Below are 24,312 nucleotides of genomic sequence, written 5' to 3' on the forward strand. Positions count from 1 at the left end.
CTTTTTTTGTATCCCTTGTCCTCACCTGAAGATGTTGACAGTTACTGGGGTATTCAGCCATAAACCAATAGGTGGTCTTCATTTCCTTGCCCAGATGGTTATTCAAGTGTTAACATATAATCATGAATGTTAGCAGGCAACTTGAACATGGAGAGCTTCAAGGCCAAGCCTGATCCTTTTCTTGCACCTGCACCCACTTTCATGCAGGAGATACAGAACTGGAAGTCCTAGTCTCCTTTCTTCTCCTCTCCCCTTCCCCTTCCCCCCCCCCCCCCCCCCAAAAAAAAAAAATTAGGCCCATGGACAGGTGAGTTGTAGTTGCCCCATCTGCTGACTTGACACTGCTCACTGCACATGGTGGTAATTCAGCATGGAGCTTTTTGATCTGTGTGGCTTAGAATGACATTGGCTGTCCTTTACCCAATAGGGCACTGGATGAGGGAGATGACTCTAACTTGACTTGTTCACAGGAAGGTTGGGAGTTGCCTGTAACAATGCTGTATGTACACTAGTCTAATGTTTGTTTTTCTGCAGAAATTAAATACAGAATTGAGTTAGAATAGAATGCATCATCTTGGACTAGGGATCCAAAAGTCATCTTGGAGTCCCAGCAAGATGACAAGTGTGTGCTGAGAGATATGTGGCTAGCAGCTGCAGGAGCTTAGAACTCTTTCAAAGGCAGTCTGAAGAAAACTGTCAGGCTAAAGCAGGCATGCTTTTATAGAATGGCATATGCTAGCATTTGATTGAATGTTAAACTTGGTGAAGGCAGTCCTTAAGATTTTGCTGTCAATATTTTTTTTTAAAAACATACTCCCTATGTCCAAAAAAAAAAGTGTGTTGTCAGCTGTTGTATCCTTGTTTCCTTTTCCATTTTTGAGTAGTCAAATATTCCAATCCTTACTCAACTTCCCTTTTTATATTTTAAATTGTTTTTGTTAAAACTGGCAGTGGCTCCAATGAAATGGGAGCATTCATTACTTTAATGATTCATGTTCATGCCTAAAAGTGTGTGTACTGTTCTCAAGGAGGGAAGAATAATTTTGGAATTGGGGGGATGGGGAGGAGTCATATATTCCTTGGCAAGACTTGTCATTGCTGGAGAAATATTTTCACTAAGTAAAGCATAGGCAAGAATTGAACACCTTGCTATACATGTGAGACTCTTTATTTTTTCACCCAATGCATCTTTGCAGATATATTACCAATTCAGTGCTAAATTGTAGGCAGTTTTGAGTTAGTTGTGCTTACTTAGATAGCAACAAGATGGAAGAATAGCCCTTTCACATCGGATTTGTACAAATAGAATTCATCCCTCGAGTTTGAACTGGATTTAAACATGGGCTCTATTGGTCAATGGAAATTGTGCTGATCTGCTATATAATGCAAGTTTCTCTTCCAAATTTCTCACCTTGCACATACTCCAGAATTTTAAAAGTATCTGATTCCTTCTACAGTCCTGTCTAGATTTAAGTAGACCTTCTATCAACCTTTACTTTGTCCATTTCTGAAGCCACATTATTAAACAATGTAGAAGTTGATTTGCTCAGTTTGCAAATTAACATGTCGTATTCTTTTCTATTAAATTGTAGATGATTTATAGCATGCTATCCCTTACCTTAGTCCTGTAGGATTAGATCAGGCAATCTCCACTACAATTAGGGGCATGAAGCTAATAGTATCAGTAAATCCTTTTGTAGTTTCCTTGTGAAGGGTTGTAGTGGAGAATATTTAAAATGCCATGTGTAAGTTTAAAGCCATTGTCATCCAGTGCAAGAGATGCTGGGCATGTGATAACTTTGTCTCAATATAGCTTACTGTTGGCTCAAATTTGTTCAGAAGGAAATCTTTCTGGCAATCTCCCAAAGACTCAGTATCATAATGGTAACCCCTCTTGTGTAATAGGTTATAAATCATCTCCATAAGAACATAATAGGAGAAGGAGTAGGCCCCTCGAGCCTGCTCCGCCATTCAATAAGATCATGGCTGATCTGATCAGGTCTAACAAAAAACCTGGGACCTAAAGAACAGGTGGTGGATGGAAAAAGCACAGGAGATACAGCAACTGGCCAACAGCCATGATATGTGAGGATTCTTCACTAGTCAAGGCCACCTACGGTCCAAACTCCCAAGGCCCCACACCTGGCTAAGAACAGGGGAACACTCTAGGACACCGAGGCTGTCAGGGCCTGATGGAAGGAACACTATGAAGATCTCCTCAATGGAGACTCTGCCTTTGACTCTAGTGTTCTCGACTCCATCCCGCAGCATGCGACCCGCCACCAACTCCGTGAAACTCCAACGTTGCACGAGGCAGGCAAAGCCATAAAATAGCTGAAGAATAACAAGGCTATGGGTGCGGATGGAATCCCTGCTGAGATGCTAAAGTATTGCAGAGAGGCGCTGTTGGCATGGATACATGACCTCATCTCTCTCATCTGAAGGGAGGAGAGCATATCGGGATATCTGAGATGCTGTGATCGTGACCATCTTTTTAAAAAAAAAAAAAAGTGGACAAGTCCGACTGCGGTAACTACAGGGGAATCTCCCTTCTATCAGCCACTGGGAAAGTTGTCACGAGTTCTCTTTAATCGACTTCTCCCTGTGGCTGAGGAGCTCCTCCTGGAATTTCACTGGATTTCGTCCCCCTATGGGGCACAACAGACATGATCTTTGCAGCGCAACAGCTGCAGGAAAAATGCAGGGAGCAGTGCCAGCCCTTATACATGGCCTTTTTCAATCTTACAAAGGCCTTTTGACACTCGACCATGAGGGTCTATGGAGCCGCATCCTCCGTTTTGGATGCCGCCAAATGTTTGTCAACATCCTTCGCCTGCTCCACGATGACATGCAGGCAGTGATCCTTGCCAACTACAGACCTAATTCACGTCCGGACCGGGATCAAACAGGGCTACGTCATCGCTCCAACTCTTTTTTTTTTTTTTTTTTTTTTTCCTTTCTTCCTCAATCTTCCTTGCTGCCGTGCTCCACCTCAGTCATCAAGCTCCCCGCTGGAGTGGAACTAAACTACAGAACCAGTGGGAAGCTGTTTAACCTACGCCACCTCCAGGCTAGGTCCAAGATCACCCCAACCTCTCGTTGAGCTGCAGTATGCGGACGACGTCTGCGCACATTGAGGCTGACTATATTCTGAAACTCAATGTATTCACCTGAGGCACATGAAAGCATGGGCCTTATGCTAAACATCAGTAAGACAAAAGTCCTCCATCAGCCTGTCACTGCCGCAGAGCACTGCCCTCCAATCAAGATTCATGGTCTGGCCCTGGACGACGTGGACCATTTCCCATATCTCAGGAGCCTCTTGTCAACAAAGGCAGATATTGATGCGGAGATTCAATATCGCCTCCATTGTGCCAGTACAGCCTTTGGCCGTCTGAGGAAAAGAGTGTTTGAAGACCAGGCCCTCAAATCTACCACCAAGCTCATGGCCTACAGGGCAGTAGTAATACCCACCCTCCTGTATGGATCCGAGGCATGAGCGATGTATAGAAGGCACCTCCAGTCGCTGGAGATATATTACCAACGATGTCTCCAAGATCCTGCAAATCCCCTGGGAGGACAGGTGCACCAACATCCGTGTCCTCGACCAGGCCCATATCCCCAGTATTGAAGCACTGACCATATTCGATCAGCTTCGCTGGGCAGGCCACATAGTTCGCATGCCAGATACGAGACTCCCGAAGCAAATGCTTTATGCGGAGCTCCTTCGTGGTAAATGAGCCGAAGGAGGACAGCGGCAACGCTATAAGGACACACACAAAGCCTCCCTGGTAAAGTGAAATCACCACTGACACCTGGGAAACCCTGGCCGCAGACCGCCCGAGGTGGAGAAAGTGCATCCGGGAGGGCGTTGAGCTCTTCGCGTCTCAACGGCGAGAGCGTGAAGAGGCCAAGCGCAGGCAGCGGAAGGAGCACGCAGCAAACCAGCCCCACCGACCCTTTCCTTCGACGAATGTCTGTCCCACCTGTGACAGGATCTGTGGCGCTTGTATCGGACTGTTCAGCCATCAAATAACTCACTTTGGGAGTGGAAGCAAGTCTGCCTCGATTCTGAGGGACTGCCTATGATGATGGCTGATCTGATCATGTACTTGGCTCCACTTCCCTGCCTGCTCCCCATAACCCCTCAGCCCCTTATTGAAGAAACTGTCTATTTCTGTCTTAAATTTATTTAATGTCCCAGCTTTCACAGCTCTGAGGCAGTGAGTTCCATAGATTCACAACCCTCAGAAGAAATTCCTCCCCTCAGTTTTAAATGGGCAGCTCCTTATTCTAAGATTATGCCCTCTAGTTCTAGTTTCCCCCACCAGTGAAAACATCCTCTCTGCATCCACCTTGTCAAGCCCCCTCATAATTTTGTTTCAATAAGATCACCCCTCATTCTTCAGAATTCCAATGAGTAGAGACCCAATCTACTCAACCTTTCCTCCATAAGTCAACCCCCTCATCCCTGGGATCAACCTAGTGAACTGTCTCCACAGCAAGTATATTTAGTAAATATGGAAACCAAAACTGCACGCAGTATTCCAGGTGTGGCCTTGCCAATACCCTGTACAGCTGTAACAAGACTTCCCTGCTCTTATACTCCACCCCTTTGCAATAAAGGCCAAGATTCCATTGGCCTTCCTGATCACGTGCTGTACCTACATACTATCCTTTTGTTTCATGCACAAGTACCCCCAGGTCCTGCTGTACTACAGCATTTTGCAATCTTTCTCCATTTAAATAATTTTCTTTTTTTTCCTGCCAAAGTGCATGACCTCACACTTTCCAACATTATACTCCATCTGCCAAATTCTTGCCCACTCACTTAGCCACTATGTCCTCCTCACACATTGCCCTTCGTCCCATCTTTGTATTGTCAGCAAACTTGGCTGTTACATTCAGTCCCTTCCTCCAAGTCGTTAATATAGATTGTAAATAGTTGGGGTCCCAACACTGATCCCTGTGGCACCCCACTCATTACTGATTGCCAACCAGAGAATGAACCATTTATCCCACCTTTGTCAGCCAATCTTTTATCCATGCTAATATATTACCCCCAACCCAGTGAACTTTTATCTTGTGCAGTAACTTTTTGTGTGGCACCTTGTCAAATGCCTTCTGGAAGTCCAAATGCACCACATCCACTGGTTCCCCTTTTATCCACCCTGTTCATTACAGCCTCAAAGAATTCCAGCAAATTTGTCAAACATGACTTCCCTTTCAAAAATCCATGCTGACTTTGCTTAACCAAACTTTGCTTTTCCAAATGTCCTGTTACTGCTTTAATAATGGACTCCAACCTTTTCCTAACCACAGATGTTAGGCTAACTGGTCTATAGTTTCCTGCTTTTTGTCTGCCTCCTTTTTTAAATAGGGGTGTTACATTTGCAGGTTTCCAATCTGCTGGGACCTCTCCAGAATTCAGAGAATTTTGGTAAATTACAACCAATGCATCCACTATCCCTGCCGTTACTTCTCGACCCTAGGATGCAAGCCATCAGGTCCAGGGGATTTATCTGCCTTTAGTCCCATTATCTTACTGAGCACTGCCTCCTTAGTGATTGTGTTAAGTTCCTCCCCCTCCTATAGCTCCTTGACTATCCACTATTGGAATATTGTTAGCATCCTCTACTGTTTTAAAAACTGATACAAAATACTTGTTTAGAGTTTCTGCCATCTCCATGTTCCCCATTACTAATTCCCTGGTCTTGTCCTTTTTAAGGGACCAACATTTACTTTAGCCACTTTTTTTTTTCTTTTTGTATACCTATAGAAACTCTTGCTATCTTTATATTTTGTGCTAGTTTACTTTCATAGTCTATCTTCTCTCAATTTTTTTTTTAGTCATTCTTTGCTGGGTTTTAAAAGCTTCCCAATCTTCTGTCCTCCCACTAATTTTGGCCACTTTGAGTGTTCAAACCTCAAAGCAGCTGGGAAATCAATTATCTGGCTCATGCTGGAGAAAACCTCTTCACCAGCATCCCATTATGAAGTAAAATGTTTTGAGCACAACTTGTTTTCCTTTCCACCCCCTCAAGTAGAAGAAAATGGTACACTTGGCCAGTTCAAGGATTTGCATTAACTTTTTAAAACTTTTATTTTGGTCTTGTGGTGGGTACATAACACAGATAGGTGGCTGACATCCTTCCAAACTGTGGCTTATGTACTTGTGTAAATTCTAATGGCCAGCTCGAAGTACAGTTACTTTCTTTTTTTCAGTTTACCCTCTTTCTCTTCCCTTCCCCACCCCGGCCAGTTTTTAAAAATGATTTAGCTTGTACATGATGGCACCTCGCAGTGATGACCAAGATTGGAATTTGGCCTGGTGAACTGAAGGCGCACCCCCATTATATTGTGATATTACACATTAGAGCTCTGCCATGTTGAATGAATGCAAAAATTGTTTTAATTTATTCTGTCCTAGTTCAAATTTTGTGATTTATGTAAATTACTTTGAGGAGTAAATGCCCTTTTTGGCTCAGTGGTCGCAATCTCCTGAGTTCCTTTTTTTTTTCCTTAAATTTATTTCCTCATACTTTATCCCCATTTAAATTGCATCTTCTACTGCCGATCTGTTCATTCTGCTAATCCATTTCCAGGCCCAGTTTCCACTATCTATGCAAAAAAGTAACAGTATAATCCAGGTCATGTCACAAATCATCCCTCTTTCTCTGCCCCCCTCCCCCCCCCCCCACCCCCAGGACAGTGAACTGGTTACAGTATCTTTTGTATGTACCAAATTGCAAATCAACAATCTTTTCAAAGGTGAACACTGGGGAAAGCTTTATCTTGGCCTATTAACATAACCTTCTATTACTTTTTCCTTCATGCACTTATTTAGCTTCCCCTAAAATGCATATGTTCACCTCAACTACTCCGTGTTACCAAGTTCCACATTCTAATCACTGAGTAAAGAAGTTTCTCCTGAATTCCTGATTGAAATTATTAGAAACCATCTTATTTATGGCCCCTAGTTGATTCCCCCGCAAGTGGAAACCTCTCTACGTCTACCCTATTGAACCTTTTCATAGAGGTCTTAAATTATCAGGTCACCTTTGTTCTCTAACCCCAGCCAGTTCAGTCTTTCCTGGCAGTTATATTTGCCAGGAAAGTGAATGAATATACAGAGTAGCTTATGTTTACTGTGTATTTTAATATCTGATTTGGGGATAGAGGGTAGAAGACCTTGTGTAAAACCACCAATTTCATATAATAACTGGAGACTTTTTTTCTCTTTGTGCAGCCACTTCCAGAAAAGTTTGTAGTGAAGGGAGTTGTGGATCGCTTTTCAGAAGACTTTGTGGAGACTAGAAGGAAGGCACTAGACAAGTTTCTGAAAAGAATCTCAGATCATCCTGTTCTTTCCTTCAATGATAACTTCAACGTTTTTCTTACAGCAAAGGTATGGGAATTTAAATCTTCAGTAGTTTGGTGGGGTGGGAGGGGAAAGAGGACGATAAAGAAGGTTGTTGCAAACAATATTGAAGTCACGGCTGTGAGGTGTGGTTTAAGAGGAACTTGTGTGATATGCTGTTAAGAGCAGCACTCATTTAATCTAGTGCCTCGAAGCACAACTTCATTTATAAGATGGTTTCAAGGGTCGTTGGATGCCAAGGACTAGATACTGCTGGTCATGGGTGTCCAGTAATGCAGCATTTCCATTGCTAACCTGTATGAACCTTTTTAATGTGTAGTGAATTTGCAGTGCTGGAGTTGAAAATTTTCTTTAGGGTAAATATGACAAAATGATATACCCTGTACTGCAGATTTCCTCAACACAGTATGGCCCCAAGTTTTGTCCCACGGCGAAAACGGCGCATCTCCGAGCTGGGTGCCTGTTTTTCGTGCTGAAAATTGCGCTTTTTAAAAAAAAAAGTCCGATATTCTCGAGCTCCTTGTCGATGTCTGCTTGGCGCGGCGTGCTCTTCGCAGCCTAACACTTGCACCGATTTTCTAAGTAGCAGGGGCCGGGTACAATTTAAATTAGCCTTCGTGGTGCCGGCAACCCTGCGCGTGCGCGTTGGAGCATGCGCAGTCTCAAACAAACATTGGCACACTGCCATTTTTAAAAGGACTGCAGAAAAAGTGAAGATTTCTTTCTTGGACGCACTGACACCGCCCCATAAGCGTGGCCGAACGGCCTAAAGAATCTTAATCAGCTGCGTATGTCCTGTGTTCTTTCTTCGGCTCCCGGCCAGCCGCTGACGCCGTTGCAATCCCATGGCCGAATGGCCTCCAGTCCGTCCGGGTGCTGCATCTTCTCGGGGAATGAAGGCTTGCCTCAAGCACCGCAGCTCAGCTCGAAGGCTGCTTCCCGCCTACCGCTGCTGTCGAGACACTGACGCCACACCCCTGCCTATCTCCAACATGAAAGGCCTGCCTGAAGCACAGCAGCTCAAATGCTGCTGCTGTTTCACACCGGTAGGAAGATGGTTTATTTATTTCTATGCTTGTACATTTTTATTCAGGTTTGATTTATTTGTATAATATTTGTATAAGTATAACTAAGGATTGATTGTAGAATTTAATGACTTCCTTTCACCCCCCACCCCCCCCCCAACCTCGTTCCCTACGCCTAAATTGTAACCTACACCTGATTTTCTAAAGTGTAGACAAGGTTTTTTTCGAGCGTACAAAAATCTTCACTTACTCCATTCTAAGTAAGTTTTCACTGACGAAACTTTGAAAACAGGCGTAAGTGGCCGGACACTTTTGAGAAAAAAAAATTCTGTTCCAAAGTGAAACTGTTCTAACTAACTAGAACTGGAGCAAACTAAATGGCGAAAATTCCGATTTCTAAGATACTCCGTTCTACACCAGTTGCTCCTAAAAAATCAGGAGCAAATCATAGTGAAACTTGGGGCCAATGTTTCTACTTGAAAATATTTTTTTGCACGCGTGCCTTAATGGGTGTAGTCAGTGCCATCGGAAACCACCACATACTGTAGGAGTATAATTGCAGCTTGATAGGTTCAAGCACATCTTTTGCATGCAGATGAAAATGTAATGTTGGTGATAAATGATTCTAACTTTTGGCAACCGGGAGCTGGATGCCAGGAACTGAGCCTTGATTAAACAATATCCAACATCTTGTTCAAGCTAACATAGCCACTGGGCAAAAACCTCAATTAATATAGGAAATTGTTCTTTTTCAGGACAAGCATATAAAAGAAGGAAATGCAGGGTTGCTGAAATAACCCCAATAATCAAGCTATGCTCCGGATGCCATAAAGCTAGTAAATATCTGTATATAAAGGGTTAAGACACACGTGTTCAATTCAATAGTCAATTTATGATGCCAATGCTCATGACTTGTTTTAAAATAAGCATGTCCCAGCATACTCTAACTTGTCAAAACTTGCTTCAGGTCACAAAGTGCACCTGTTTTTTTTAAAAAACAGCTTGTGTTCATAGAACACATGCATGAGGAATGGCTGCCCTGTTAACTGTGTTCCTTAGGATAAGTTAACCACCTTTCCATGACTTTGATCAGTGAAGGGAATTGACCAATGCAGGTGACACCAGTGTGACACCATCAACCAACAGGCGCCAAGATCCCTTTTGTATCTCTTTGCTGAGTTCATTGTCATGGATAGAATACTGAGACATCACTAGCACATAATTTTATTTGGAACGAGGGCAGATTACACCTTCCTCCAAGGAGCTACTGATCATGATCCCTATCTTAGTGTAAAATGGTTTAATTTGGACTTGCTTAACGCTTAATCTTAATTTTATCTTGGTGCTGTAATTAATTCGGCAACCTTATGGCAAAGTTACTAACCGTTTCTCAATCCTGAATCTCAATTGAGGATTGTCCTAATGAGAGATTGAGTAGACCAGGCCTATGTTCCCTAGCATTTAGGAGGAGAGGTCTCAGTGAAAGATAATCTTACAGGGCTTTAGGAGGCAGATGTTGAGTATGTTTCCCCTGGCTGGAGAGTCGAAAGCTAGGGGTCACTTTCTCAGAATATAGGGCCCAAGTTTCCGCCCGCTGGAAAAACAGCACATCTCCATAAGGTGCGCTGACTTTCTGGAATAAAAAGGGCGCCGAAAACTTACCTTGTGATTCTCCGGTCTCCTCGGGACGTCTTCGTGCTCGGCGTGGTGCAGCACAAGGGGTTGGGGGCGGAGCCAGGTCCTGGCACTGAAAACCATGCCGGGACCTCTGCACATGCACGCTAGAGTGCATGTGCAGTTGGCTCCTTGCCCCTGAGGCTGCGTCGGAGAGGCCTGATCCTGGCCGAATGGGCTCCCTGGGCGAAGATCGGGACTCTGGCCTCCCTCCCGTTCAGCCTCCTCTCTCTCTCTCTCTCTCTCTCTCTCTCTCTCTCTCTCTCTCTCTCTCTCTCTCTCTCTCTCTCTCTCTCTCCTCTTTTTTTTCCCCTCCCCTCGCTGACAGCGAGAGACACACACTGTTGGTGGGCTCTTGGTGCTGCAGTAGGTGAGTAGAAACTTAATTTTTTTATTTTTTTTGGTTGATTTATTATTGATTCTTTTTGTAAAAGTGAAGTGTTTAATGTCTGTAAACCCCCCTTCTCTTCCCGCCCCATCTTTCATTCCCTACGCCTGATTTATAAGTGTAGGCAAGGTTTTTGAGCGTACAAAAAATCTACACTTACTCCAAACTAACATAGAATGGAGTAAGTTTTCGCTGCCTAAATTTGCAAAACAGGTGGAAGTGGCTGGACATGCCTCCTTTTGGGGGAAAAAAAAATCTGTTCTAAAATGAAACTATTCTAACTGACTAGAACTGGAGCAAACTAAATGCCGAGAATGACAATTTCTAAGATGCTCCATTCTAAGCTAGTTGCTCCAAAAAAATAGGAGCAACTCCGGCTGAAACTTGAGCCCATAAGGTTAGCCATTTTAAGACTGAGGAGAAATGTTGTCACTCAAAGGGATGAGAGTCTTTAGCATTCTCTACCCGAGAGAGCTGTGGATACTCAGTCTGAGTATGTTCAAGATAGAGATTGATAGATTATTTTGGATACTTGGGAATTGAGAGATATGGGGATACTGTGGGAAAGTGGAGTTGAGGTTGATCAACCATGATATTGAATAGTGGAGCAGGCTCGAAGGGCCGAATCTCCTGCTCCTAGTTCTTGTAGTGTTGGAAAATTTTTGTAGGATAAATATGAATAACTGTTAATCAAAATGGATATTTTGGGTAAATTACTAAAACTTGTGATCCTTGTTGAGGCATTGTACTGAGTGCGAGGATTCGATCGCTGCCACGAATTAACCTGACTTATTAAAAGGATCCAAACACACGAATTGATTGCATGCTTGCCAAGTGCTTTTCCTTCTCTGTAGTTGTCACCAGTCCTGATACCAGTATCTTTTTTTTTAGTTAAACTGATCATTTGGAAATGGTAGTGATCACTACCTTAGTAACCAGGTGATCATTCCTAATCTGACAAGTCGAATGATACAGCACAGAGGACATTTGGCCCATCATGCCTGTGCCGGCTCTTTGAAAGAGCTATCCAATTAGTTCCCTGCTCTTTCCTTGTAGTTCTGCAAACTTTTCCCCCCTTCAAGTATTTCTCCAATTCCCTTTTGAAAGTTACCACAGTGCGATGTCCAGAATCCAGACACCGGGTCGATCTGTGGCGGAGTCATCTGGAAACTGGACAGCCCCGCCTTGGCCTGACCTGCCTTGGCCTGACTGCCTGGCATCTACTTCCATCACCCTTCCAGGCAGCGCATTCCAGGTCATCGTAACTCAAGGATATAAATAGCAACAGGAGTAGGCCATTTGGCCCTTCAAGCCTGGTCCACAATTCGCGCTAACTTTTTTTCTCATCTCTCCTCGTTCTTTTTGCCAATGACCTGTGTCCTCTGGTTACCAACCAGAGTAAACAAAAATAAAGTTTTAAAAAACAGTACGCATAATGAAACTGTTTTCGCAACTAATTGTGGTTTTCGGATTTCACTTTTGTGTAGGATCTGAATCCTTATAAAAAGCAAGGCCTAGCTTTTATCACAAAGATGGGAGAGTCTGTAAAATATGTTACTGGAGGATACAAATTAAGAAATCGGCCTGTGGAGTTTTCTGCTATGGGGGATTACTTGGACACGTTTTCTCAGAAGCTGGGAACGATTGACCGAATTGCACAGAGGATAGTCAAAGAGCAGGCAGGTAAGAAACTCGAAACCTGTTCTCAAACTTTGCTAGATGCAAGTTCTTTGTACACTGATTTCACTGGTTAATTTTATGGTCGGCTGCTTTATAACTCGTTAAATTCTTGAATGTTTGCAACTCCTAAGATAAACATTTCCTACTTGTTCAGACTTAAAATCATAGTTCTTGCAACTGAGTGCTCTTTTTTTCGCTCACCCTATCCCAAGTTATTGTCATTCAGTGGCGATTGTTAGGACCTAATGGCCTCTACAATCAGTATCTTGGCTTTCCTGGAAGCCAACAATCTTACCAAAAATTACATTTGGAACCCTAACTGTTATAATTTGGCTTTTCCCAGAGTGATGCTATCAGTCAAAACGCATCCATTCTTCAGTGTAGCACCAACTAAATTATTTATTTTTCTTTTCTTTTGACTTGGTGCTGTTTGTGACCATTTTTGTACTGTGCTGATTTTGTAATTCAGTTTCTGTTGCTTTCAGCAAAGGTCAGTTCGGAATGAAGAATTCTGTACCAGTGTCTATTGACACCATTGTGTCAGCCAGCCAATGAGTTGGAGGCAGGGTGGGACCTGTGGCCGGCAGGGCTCTCAGCCAAACAGCGCATTTTACAGCAAAACAAACAAAGTATTTAAAAAAACATCTCCAACTGCAACAAACAGAGATCATGCATAAAATCCATACCAGTCACTTGGAGCAGTGCGGTTTCCAGACATGATTGACGGGGCAAATTACCGAGTAAATTACACAAGCGAACGATGGCACTTAGACCATGACTTGTGTAAAGATAATCACCTGTAAGTGACTGACTTCCCCTCCCCCTCTTTATACCTCATGCGCACTCACTCATGCTGTGGAGGTTGAACTAGAAAGAATTAAGTACGTACTTGAATTTGCATCAAGACCTTTCTTGTCCTCAGCATATCCTAAAGTGCTTCACAGCCAACTAATAATTTTTTTAGGTTGGGCTGAAGTCACTATTGTGTAGCTAACATGGTAGTCAACTTGCACACAAGGTCCCACAAACATACAAATAGTGAGTTCATCCATTCTGGTAATATTGGTTGTGGAATAAATATTGGCCAGAAGGTACTTCTAAAGTGCAGCACTTCCTCAGTACTGCACCTGAAGTATCAGCCTCGGTTCGGTGGTCAAGCCTGGATTGGGGCTTTAACCCATGACAATCTGAGTGAGAAGAGTGCTACTCCGAGCCAAGCTGGCGCACAATACTGCTGATGCTGGAAATCTGAAATAAAAAGGGGAAGTGTTGGAAACACAGCAAGCTACGTGGCATGTGAAAGGAAAAATGTTGATGTTTTGGCATAACCCTTTGTCAGAGCTGGAAGATATTTGATGAGCATCTTCGAAGAAGGAACGCAGTGACTGTAGGGGATGGAAGAAAAGCCATATACAGAAGAAAAAGAATGATCTGTGGTGATCACCTGGAAGAATGGGGGATGGTTGAGTGCTGGTGATAAGACAAACCATCCCACGAACAGGGGAATTCCCCAAGTGCCAACCCACTTCCCCCATCCTCAAGTGCTGATGCACCAACCCTACATTGCCAGCACTGACTGTCACAGGAAAAAATGGAATCTCTAGTTCAGGTCTGAAGTTGTTGGTCGATGTGAAAGCCAGATGGCTGCAAAGTGCCAAGAATAAAGATGAGGGGCTGTTCCTCAAGCTTGTGTTGAGCTTCAGTGGAACAGTGTAGAAGGTCAAGAGCAGAGTTGTGGGAGTAGGACAGCAAATTGAAGTAGCAACCGAGCGTGTTCAGGGTCTTGCTACATGACAGAACGGTATAATAGGTTGAAGGTAGTACTTGGCACCCTAGATGGTGTGGGAGGTGGTGACTGGGCTAATATTGCACCTACTCTACTTGCATTGAAAGGTGCCAAGGGAAAGAGTGCAGGTGTTGGAGGTAATGAGACTTCACGAGGGCGTTGTGGAGGGAATAGCCCTTTTGGAATGCTGAAGGGAGAGGGAAAATGTTTGGTGGGATCATGTTGGTGGCATTAATGGTGGAAGATGATTTGCAGAAGGTGGTGTGACAGGTGAGGATAAGGGGCACCCTTATTGTTCTGCGAGGGGTGACAGCGGAAGTATGAAAAATGGGATGGACTCAATCGAGGACTGTCTACCATGGTGGAGGGGAATGCTTGGCTAAGGAAAGAGGACATTCCGGAAGCTCTGGTTTGGAAGCGTTTTGTCTGAGTAGATGCAATGGAGACTGAGAAACTGGGATAAGGGAATGGAGTCTTTGCAGCAAGTGAGGTGGGAAGAATTAGTATCGAGGTAGTTGTGGGAATGTTAGATAACCCATCTCAAAGATGGGGATAGAGCAGTCTGGGAAGGGAAGAGAGGGGTGGGAATTTGAAGCAAAGTTGAATGAAGTTCTCCTGATCAGGGCAGGAACAAAAAGCACCACTGACACTGCTATCAATGTAATGTAAGAGATCAGGGAGGGGATTGGAGTTGGACTGGAACAATGTATGCTCAACATACTTTGCAAAATGTCAGGTATAGCTGGGACCCATGTGGGTTACCTTTTTTTTTCAGGAGTGAGTGGAGTTAAAGGAAAAGTTGTCCGGTGTGAGAATAAGTTGAGCCAGACAGCGAAGGTGGATGGGGACTAGTTGGGCCACTGCCCAAGGAGGAAGCGGAGGGCCCACATGTTGCCTGGTGAAGGATAAGTGTAGTGGGACTGCACCCATGGTGAATAGATGGTTATTACTGGAAAACTTGTAGGTAATTTGGCATGCATTGATTCAACAGTACCTAGAATTTGCTTTGTGCTTGTATTTCTTAAAACTATTTTTAATTAATGGAAGAATTTGCACATTAAATTTGTGTTGCCCATGATGGTGAGTAATACATTCAATATCATTCCACACGAACCCTATATGCACAGGACTCGCAGCATTGTGCACAATTTCTATGCTTGTCAATCTTGCAGGAATAGTTCTGCTGCATACCAGGTGTAGCAAAGTCAAAAGCTCTTGTAATTCCATGTAGCATTTTGCTGCACTTTGTTTGCCTCTTAGTATATTTTCAAAGTTTGTGCTTTGCAGTACAGTAGTTTGTATTGACATGCAAGATCTGATTTTGCTTACAAATTCTTGACTTTATTTTCTTACTTAGAATACTTGGTGGAGTTTCGAGAGTATGGACCCATTTATTCCTCCTGGTCTGCTATAGAAGAACAACTAAACAAGCCCCTCAATGGTGTATCAAATTGTATTGGCAACTGCTGCATAGCCCTAGAAGAACTGTCTGAGGACATGTCTGAAGACTTTCTTCCTGTGCTTCGAGAATATGTACTCTATATAGAATCGATGAAGGCAAGAGACATTTTCCTCCCCCCACCCCCCCTTTGATGAGATTGTTATGTAGTATTTACCTGTGATATTTTTTAATGAGCTTTGGATCATATAGGTGTCTCTCTTTTCCACTAGTGTAACAATCTGATTTGTTTTATGGAATATCAACTGATGTCTAATTCAAAAATTCTCAAGAGGCCAGGAGAAGCTGGGGAAATGTTATTGGTGTATTTCAATGCACAAGTGTAACACCTCTCCATTTTGCAAGTTGAATTTATTTCACTTCCTGTTCGTACCAAATCTGAACTTTGTACAGTGTACAACTTTTTTCCCCATTGGCAGAAGGGTCGAGAACCAGAGGACACTGATTTAATGTGATTGGCAAAAGAACCAGAGGCGACAAGATACATTTTTTACAGAGCGAGTGGTTAGGATCTGGAATGCACTGCCTGAAAGGGTGGTGGAGGCAGACTCGATCACTGCTTTCAAAAGGGAGTTGGACAAGTATGTGAGAAAAAGATTTGCAGTGCTATTGGGAAAGGGTGGGGGAGTGGAACTAGCTGAGATGCTCTTGCAGAGAGCAGGCACGGGCTCAATGGGCCGAATGGCCACCTTCCGTGTTGTAATCATTTTATGGTTCTGATTCTTTGTTACTTGTTTGAAGTGTGCTTGGTGACTTGATAAAGTGCCTTGAACTCTGCTTTGTCAATGAATCCTGACTGTCAGCATGCAGTAAATGTGTCCAGGTGGAGTGTATCTGCAAGCTAATCTACATTTCAGCATCGATGGTTGATGTACAGACTCATCCAGGAAATCAAAAAAACAAAACTCTTGTGATCTGAACTTCCAAAATGTGACTTTAAAAAAAAAAAAAAAAATCTTTAAATGCCAGAAATTCATCAGCAAGCAGAAGCTGTTTGCAAGGCTCCAAGTATTGACCATTGTGATTCAGTGGTGTTGAGTAGCAGAGGAAGGCATTACCCGAAGGATTAGCTATGGAAACTTGAGCATTGTACAAGGTGATGTGTATTTCACGTGGACAATAATTGCCCCTATAGTTGCCATCATCTTTAGTTTTCTTTCACACCTTGGCAATTGTTGTCATTGGCAGTTTATTTTTAAGAAGTGAAATGTAGGATGTTGGTTTGATAGATTTTCCATATTACTGGTCCACAGATAAAGTCAGTCTTTTTTTGTGCAAATTCCAGTTCACTAGTTACATTAATCTGTAAATGCCAGCTGAAGCTTTAGGTGCATAATTCCTGACTTGTTAACTATCTATCTGGAGAGATAATTATTTGTATGTGCTTAGGAAATGAAAAGGATTTGTACTAATTGCTAATTACTGCTCCATCAAATTCATGAAGCTTAACATAACTGTCAAGTTATGGATTACATTGTGCGCGATGTTGATACTAGATCTTGGCAAAATGGTTGCTGACAAGAGGCCAAGATTCAAAGCCTGTTTTGTTCATTATTTAGAATGTGCTTAGGAAAAGAGATCATGTACAAGCGGAGTACGAAGCCAAACTTGAAACTGCTGCTTACAAAGAAGAAAAACAAGGAGTGAGTACCATTCACTGTTTACATAGAATTTACAGCACAGAAACAGGCCTTTGGCCCAACAGATCTATGCCAGTGTTAGTTACTGAGAATAGATGCAACATTGGGACAACTTGGTGGCACAGTACTTGGCAAACTGTCATGTCATGTCTCTGATCTGGGCTGAGATCCAGCTCAAACTGCTGAGATGGGTTTCCGTTCTGTTAATTCCAACAACCAGTTCCTAATGGGCCTAGGTTCACCGCTCCAAACTGTAAGCACAGATTGACGCTAAAATACATGAGAGTATATATATATATATATTATATAATGTCAGAGAAGTGAAAGAAAAAAAGGTAGCTAACATGGAAGGTAATCCAAAAGTCTTCTAAAAGCATAAGGGTAGTAAGAAAGGCTTGGATTTATATCGCACCTTTCATGACCACTGGACATCTGTGCTTTACAGCCAATAAAGTACTTTTGGAGTGTAGTCATTGTTATCAATTGGAGGCTGATTTTAGGGACCAAAAATGAGACCTATGCATGGCGGCAGAGTGTATGGCTGAAGTACTAAATGAGTACTTTGCATCTGTCTTCACCAAGGAAGATGCTGCCTTGGATATAGTGAAGGAGGAGGTAGTGGAGATACTGGTGGAATAAAAATTGTTAGAGGTATTAGAAAGACTGGCTGTACTTCAAGTAGATAAATCACCAGGTGCTGGTGGAAATCAGAGGTACTGACCATAATCTTCCAATCCTCCATAGATATGGAGGTGGTGCCAGAGGACTGGAGAATTACAAATGTTACACCATTGTTCAAAAAAGATCAACCTTGCAGGGATAGATGGGCAAAGTATGAATGCAAGCCCACATCTGGCAATTAAGTATTTTAACATACATGTACAATTTAAGTACTTGTACATGATTCCAACAGGTTAACATCCCCAGTTATTTTAAATCAATTTTTTTTCTTTTGGCAGTGTCAACTTCAGTGAAGAGCACACATTTAGAGATGGCATTACAGGGCATTACTATTTATCTTTTTAAGTGATGGATAGATATGAATAAACATAAAGGACATTTAGTCCAACAAGTTCATTCCTTCCACAGACCTTGTGCAAGTTGCCCTATATTGGACAAAGGCAGCAGCTCGCTCCCTGAGGGAGATGCCCACATTTGGAGGTAAATCTTCCAAGAAAGCTAGCTTAAGGGAAAATAACCAAAGCTATTTTAGTCCAATATTAAAAATATTCATGAATTTTAATGTTCCCCCTCCCCCTTTTCCCAGCTTCAAAGCCTTTTTGAAATCCAATAGCCTCTGCCTGAAGCAGAAATTGTACTTGCAAGGGATCCTGCTGATGTAAATAGTCTTGCATTAGATTCAAAGTGTGGATTTGTGCACTACTAGGATTGACTTGCCTACAGTGCATGTTCCTTCTGTAAGGAGACTGGTGCATCTTAGCATAAATAAATTGGTAAGACAGACCATTAAGCTACTGGAGCAATCAGCTGTAGATGTGTTTCGACATGGACCCAGGGTTGCTGCTGAGGGCATCCTTTTGTGTGACTTGAGGAAAGTTCATTCAATTCTGCATAATGACCATTTCTTAAAGCAACATTGGCCCTACTCTTCCCTGGTAATGGTTGTTTAACTTCTTTTCAAAATGAAAGCCATACCTTCAGTAGGTAACATTTCTGAAAGTCACACCATATATGGTAACAGTGCTGGACATGCAAGGCTGCAAAGGGTGGGGGGGGGGGAATATATTCATTCCAGAGAAGCATGTGATTTAAAAAAACCCCAAATAATCTTGCTTTTATTAAGTACAAAGGCAGTCCTTGCAAACCTGTAAAACTGAAGGCTGACTGCTTAATTTTTGATTGAAAACATCATCTGGATTTGACTTAATAGTGCTTAGCAAAAAATGTTCACTTTGGAGGCAGGATGTGGTTTTTAAAATCCATTAATAAAGGTTGACTTCCCACTGGTCCTGTTGTTTTTCTCATTCAATCCTGTAAGAAAATGCTGACCTCCAGAGGACAAATGTGCAGTTGCAGGCAAGAAGGAGTTTGCTTCCCTGTGTTGCTGTGGAACTGTTGGGTCTGAGCTAGTACAATCAGTCTCACTTCAATCAATTATCAAACTCTTGAATTTCCATGCACAAATCCCATTTTTTTACCTTTTCCAATCATAGCTGCCCCCGCTAAATAAATAACCGTTAAATAAATAAAATGTTTGTGAATTGCAAAAGAATGGATTTATTCACTTAAGTGTTGTACCGCCTCAATAAAGCCCATGTGTTAAGCCCTTTTCACTAATCAATGTGTTAATCTCCAAGTGTTTTTAACAATGAAAATTGCCTAATTGAGATTTGTCTTGTTCACCATCTATGGCTCAAGCACTTTTGCCAATCCATGTGAAAATGCTTTTGTTCAGATGTGAAAACTTTCTCATTTGGTGCTATTACTCTAGCTTTGTGTTGCTTATAACTTGTGCATGTTTTAGTGCAACAACAACTTGCATTTATATAGTGTCATGTAAAATGTCAAATGCTTCACAGGAGTGTTATCAAACAAAATTAGACACTGAGCCACATGAGATGTTGGGACAGGTGACCAAAAAACTTGGTAAGAGGTAGGTTTTAAGGAGTGTCTGAACAGAGGAGAGGAGGTTGAGGGAATTCCAGAGCTTGGGGCCTAGGGAGCTGAAGGCATGGCCACCAATGCTGGAACGATGAAAATCAGGGATGCATAAGAGGACTGATTTGGAGGAGCACAGATCTGAGGGTTGTAGGGCTGTAGGGGGTGGAGGGGGGGGGCGGTTACCGTGATTGGGAGGAACGACACCATGAAGGGATTTGAAACCAAGGATGAGAATTTTAAAATCGAGGTGCTGCTTAACTGGGAGCCAATATAGGTCAGATACCACAAGGGTGATGGGTGAAGGGTACTTGGTGCAGAGTTTTGAATGAGCTTAAGTTTATGGAAGGTTGAAGATGGGAGGCTAGCCAGGAATGTGTTGGAATAGTCGAGTCTTAGAAGTAACAAAGGCATGGATGAGGGTTTCAGCAGATGATGAGCTTGAGGCAGGGCCGGAGTCAAGCGATTATTACAGAGCTGGAAGTAGGCAGTCTTCGTGTTGGCATGGATATGTGCTGAAAGCCTGTCTTTCTGAAGTGTTTTTTAACCTAACTGTACTCTAGTTCTATATAATGCCAAGTAACATTCTTATGCTAGTTTAATAATCTCTACGTACCTATCCTTACAGTTGGTGCTCAGTATTGTCAGTCAGATGGGGATAAGATGTTAGTATTGTATAACCTTAAAATGTAGGAAGCAACATATGAATGTAAATTAAAATGATTGATTTGTTTTTGCTTTTGTATCCCAAAGACACCAACAAATGTTGAAAAGTGCCAGGACCGTGTGGAGTGCTTTAATGCTGATCTAAAGGCAGACTGGGATCGATGGCAAAGCAACAAGAGACAGGACTTTCGGCAGCTGTTGATGGGAATGGCAGACAAGAACATCCAGTATTATGAGAAGGTATGGTTTTACTGAGCTGCTAGTTTAGAGGTGTGTGTGTATGTGTTTCTTTGGAATTCTGTACCCTAAAAGTCTCTGGATGTTGAGTATATTCAAGGCTGAGATAGATGGATTGTGGACTCCAGGGGAATCGAGGGCTATGGGGATAGTGCGGCGAGGTGGAGTTGAGGTTAATGATCAGCCATGTTATTGAATGGCGGAGCAGGTTCGAGGGGCTTTGTGGCCTATTCCTCCTAATTCTTTTCTTGTGTTCCTCTCCGTTATGTTCTCCACTTGCAGGTTTTTCAGTACACTGACTGTTGATATTCAGGCCAGAAACTGTAGAATTTGGCTGGCTATGAGCTGATTATCAGCAAGGCAATAATGCATCATGCTTCTGAGTATGTTGACCTGCATATTTTGGTCACTCGTGTGTTTTAAAGGTGTATGTAATCCAGTATTCACTGGTTCTTTCAATAGCTCTTAATGCTACCTTAAAGTTAGAGCTAGGCCTATGTGAGGTTATCCATTTTGGTGGAAAAATATTATCTGAATGGTGGCAGATTAGGAAAAGGGGAGGTGCAACGAGACCCTGGGTGTCATGGTACATCAGTCATTGAAGGTTGACATGCAGGTACAGCAGGTGGTGAAGAATGCAAATGGTATGTTGGCCTTCATAGCTTAGGGGGTTTGAATATAGGAGCAGGGAGGTCTTACTGCAGTTGTATAGGGCCTTAATGAGTCCTCACCTGGAATATTGTGTTCAGTTTTGGTCTCTTAATCTGAGGAAGGACGTTCTTGATAATGAGGGAGTGCAGCGAAGGTTCACCTGACTGATTCCCGGGATGGCAGAACTGACATATGAGGAGAGACTGGATCAACTGGGCCTGTATTCACTGAAGTTTGGAAGGATGAGAGGGGATCTCATAGAAACATATAAAATTCTGACGGGACTGGACAGGTTAGATGTAGGAAGAATGTTCCTGATGTTGGGGGTCCAGAACCAGGGGACACAGTCTAAGGATAAGGGGTAAGCCATTTAGGACTGATGAGGAGAAACTTCTTCACTCAGTTGTTAACCTGTGGAATTCCCTGCTGCAGAGAGTTGTTGATGCCAGTTCATTGGATATATTCAAGAGGGAGTTAGATATGGCTAAAGGGGTATGGAGAGAAAGCAGGCAAGGGGTACTGAGGTGAATGATCTGCTATGATATTGAATGGTGGTGCAGGCTTGAAGGGCCAAATGTCCTGCTCCTGCACCTATTTTCTATATTTCTATGTCAGGAAGCACTTCTTCACACAAAGGGTAGTGGAAATCTAGATCTCTCTCTCTCTCTCTCTCTCTCTCTCTCTCTCTCTCTCTCTCTCTCTCTCTCTCTCTCTTGCCAAAAGCTGTTGAGGCTGAGGGTCAATTGAAAATATCAAAACTGAATGCGATTTTTGTGAGGCATTAAGGGTATTAATGGTTACAGAACCAAGGTGGGTAGATGGAGTTAAGATACTGATCAAACATGGTCATTGAATGTGGGAGGAGCTGAATGGCCTCCTTCCATTCCTATGTTCCATAACTTGGAATCTGAACTCCAGGCACCACCTCGAACAGTTACAAAAATATGTAGTGCTGAGCATTAAGCTCTCCGAGCCTAGATTTTAATTAACAGCTCCTTGCGGCACTGGCAGTTAAATTTCTATGAGCCTCTTTTTTTTCTCTCTCTCCCTTTCTGCTGCCCATCAGTGTTATTTAATTCGCAAAAAGAGTTGTCACCATTCTTCCAGGCAAAACGAGCATTTGGTTGTGGAAAGTTTGTCAGCCAATAGCTTAAATTTAAAAAAAAACTCAAACCAGGGTGCATAAAACATTTGATCCCTGTCGAACAAAATGAAATCCAAAGAGACTAGACCAGTCAGGCATTGCACTGTCCACCACCTTGTAAATACCTTTTTTTAGATTTTACGTACCCTGCAGTCCATGTTCCCTTTAAGCTGCACTTTGTTCTGTGTGGCCTGTTTCTTTTAGTGCACAGTCCCTTTAAATTTCCGAGCATGTGCGGTACTTGCAATGTAAAAGCCGGTGTGCGACCTTTATCATTACTGCGTGGCTTAGAGGGAACGTGCCTCGTACCAACTGTATCTTAACTCAACAGGTGAGTGTCCGAAGTCTCTACCAATAATGCTCTGAAGTTTTGTGCAAGTGGCCCAAGGCTAGCTTATTTCCCTCTTTCCTCACGCATCCCTTATTGGTGTCCATGTTTCAGCTGCCAAGGTCCTAACCCCTAGAATTCCCTCTCCACTTATTTATTCTCCTTTTTAAGATGCTTCTTAAAACCTACATCTTCGACCAACCTTTTGGTCATCTGTCCTAAAAGCTTGTGTGGCTTGGTGTCAAATTTTGTCTAAATGCTGCTGTGAACTGCCTTGGAACATTTTATTACATTAAAGGTGCTATATAAATACAAGTTGTAGGAGGCGAGTGGCCTGCACTTGGTGTGTCCCACAGCGAGTTGCGTCCTGATTTGAAGAGTGTCTTAAAATTTAAGATGTACAATGTTTTGGATATCTAATTGATGTTCTGATTAGAGTTTCTGAATTACAGCTTGTGTAGCTGGGCCAATTTTGAGATAATTGGCAAAAGAACCAGAAGTGACATGAAGAAAACAAATTGCGCAGCAAGTTGTGATCTGGGATGTACTACCTAAGAATGGTGGGAGCAGATTCAATTGTAACTTTCTTAAGCACACAGACTTAGGAGCAGAAGTAGGTTATACAGCCCTTTGAGCCTGCTCTGCCACTCAATAAGATCATGGCTGATCTTCGACCTCAACTTCACTTTCTCGCTAGATCCCCATATATCTCTTCTAGAGTCTCAAAATCTATCTCTCTGCCTTGAATATACTCAACGACAAAAGTGAATTGGATACATGCTCAAAGGGAAACAATTTGCAGGGCTATGGGGAAAGAGCAGGGGAGTGGGATTAATTGGATAGCTCTTTCAAAGAGCCAGCCGGGGCGCAATGGGCCAAATAGCTGCCTTCTGTGCTGCATCATTCTCTAGCTACGAGAGACTGCATAATTCAAAATTTTCCTCTACTTTTTTTTAAATGTGGCAAAGTTGTTTCTGTGATAGATCTGGTGTTTAAGTGAATTAACTTAGATTTTTTAGTGTAATATATGTTTATGCTTGTGTTTTGCAGTGCCTTGCTGCATGGGAATCAGTTATTCCCCTCCTACAAGAGAAGCCGGAAGTTAAAAGTGAAGGCCACTCTTAGCTTCTCCTTCAGTGTTGCTCACTGGCCGTTTTCCCTCTTCACTTGCCCAGTTCACAGTACTGGAATATTGCACTACGGGGTGGGTGGGGGGGAAAAATCAAATCGACAGTTTTCTATGTAGCTGTACGTCAACGCCACGTTGTACAAGGACACTCAAACTGTCTGCAGAAGGTGTGCTCTCTGTTCAGTGAAGGTTTGTTCGTTTCGTCTGCACAGTGTTATCTAACAATTCACTTTCAGTGGTCTGCTGAGTACTGTCCGTGTCCAGTACTCCAAATGGTGAGGGATATAATGGAGGCCTTTTGCCTAGTTAATGTGATTGTGTTCTTTCATATGCTGTAGTTTTTTTTACACTTGTTACACGTAAACATTTTTGAGATATTTTGACCGATGCTTTTGAGCATCCTATTTAACCAATTGAGTGCACTCAGAAGTGGGCTGGTATTTCTGTGGAGGTATTTGTCGGGATTTAAGTAAACTTGCATACAGGAGAATGCCAAGGGATGATT

At 42.7% G+C, this 24,312-nt stretch overlaps 1 protein-coding gene across 2 annotated transcripts in view; it reads left to right on the forward strand.

Annotated features, from left to right (window-relative positions):
• snx30 (sorting nexin family member 30) overlaps positions 1 to 23,877 on the forward strand; it is a 69,108-nt gene extending 45,231 nt beyond the window's left edge. Inside the window, exons 4-9 of one of the 2 annotated variants that reach the window (XM_070888328.1) lie at positions 7,250 to 7,408; positions 11,956 to 12,151; positions 15,292 to 15,491; positions 16,953 to 17,036; positions 20,406 to 20,558; positions 23,729 to 23,877. In XM_070888328.1, the coding sequence (XP_070744429.1) occupies positions 7,250 to 7,408; positions 11,956 to 12,151; positions 15,292 to 15,491; positions 16,953 to 17,036; positions 20,406 to 20,558; positions 23,729 to 23,803 (867 nt within the window). In that variant the 3' untranslated portion in view covers positions 23,804 to 23,877. Of the gene's footprint in view, positions 1 to 7,249; positions 7,409 to 11,955; positions 12,152 to 15,291; positions 15,492 to 16,952; positions 17,037 to 20,405; positions 20,559 to 23,130; positions 23,194 to 23,728 lie in introns of those variants that run through there. The other variant, XM_070888333.1, reaches the window with a different exon arrangement.
• The last annotated feature ends 435 nt before the right edge of the window (positions 23,878 to 24,312 follow it).

Source organism: Pristiophorus japonicus, chromosome 1 (assembly GCF_044704955.1).
Source record: "Pristiophorus japonicus isolate sPriJap1 chromosome 1, sPriJap1.hap1, whole genome shotgun sequence".
In the NCBI taxonomy this organism is placed as follows: domain Eukaryota; kingdom Metazoa; phylum Chordata; class Chondrichthyes; family Pristiophoridae; genus Pristiophorus; species Pristiophorus japonicus.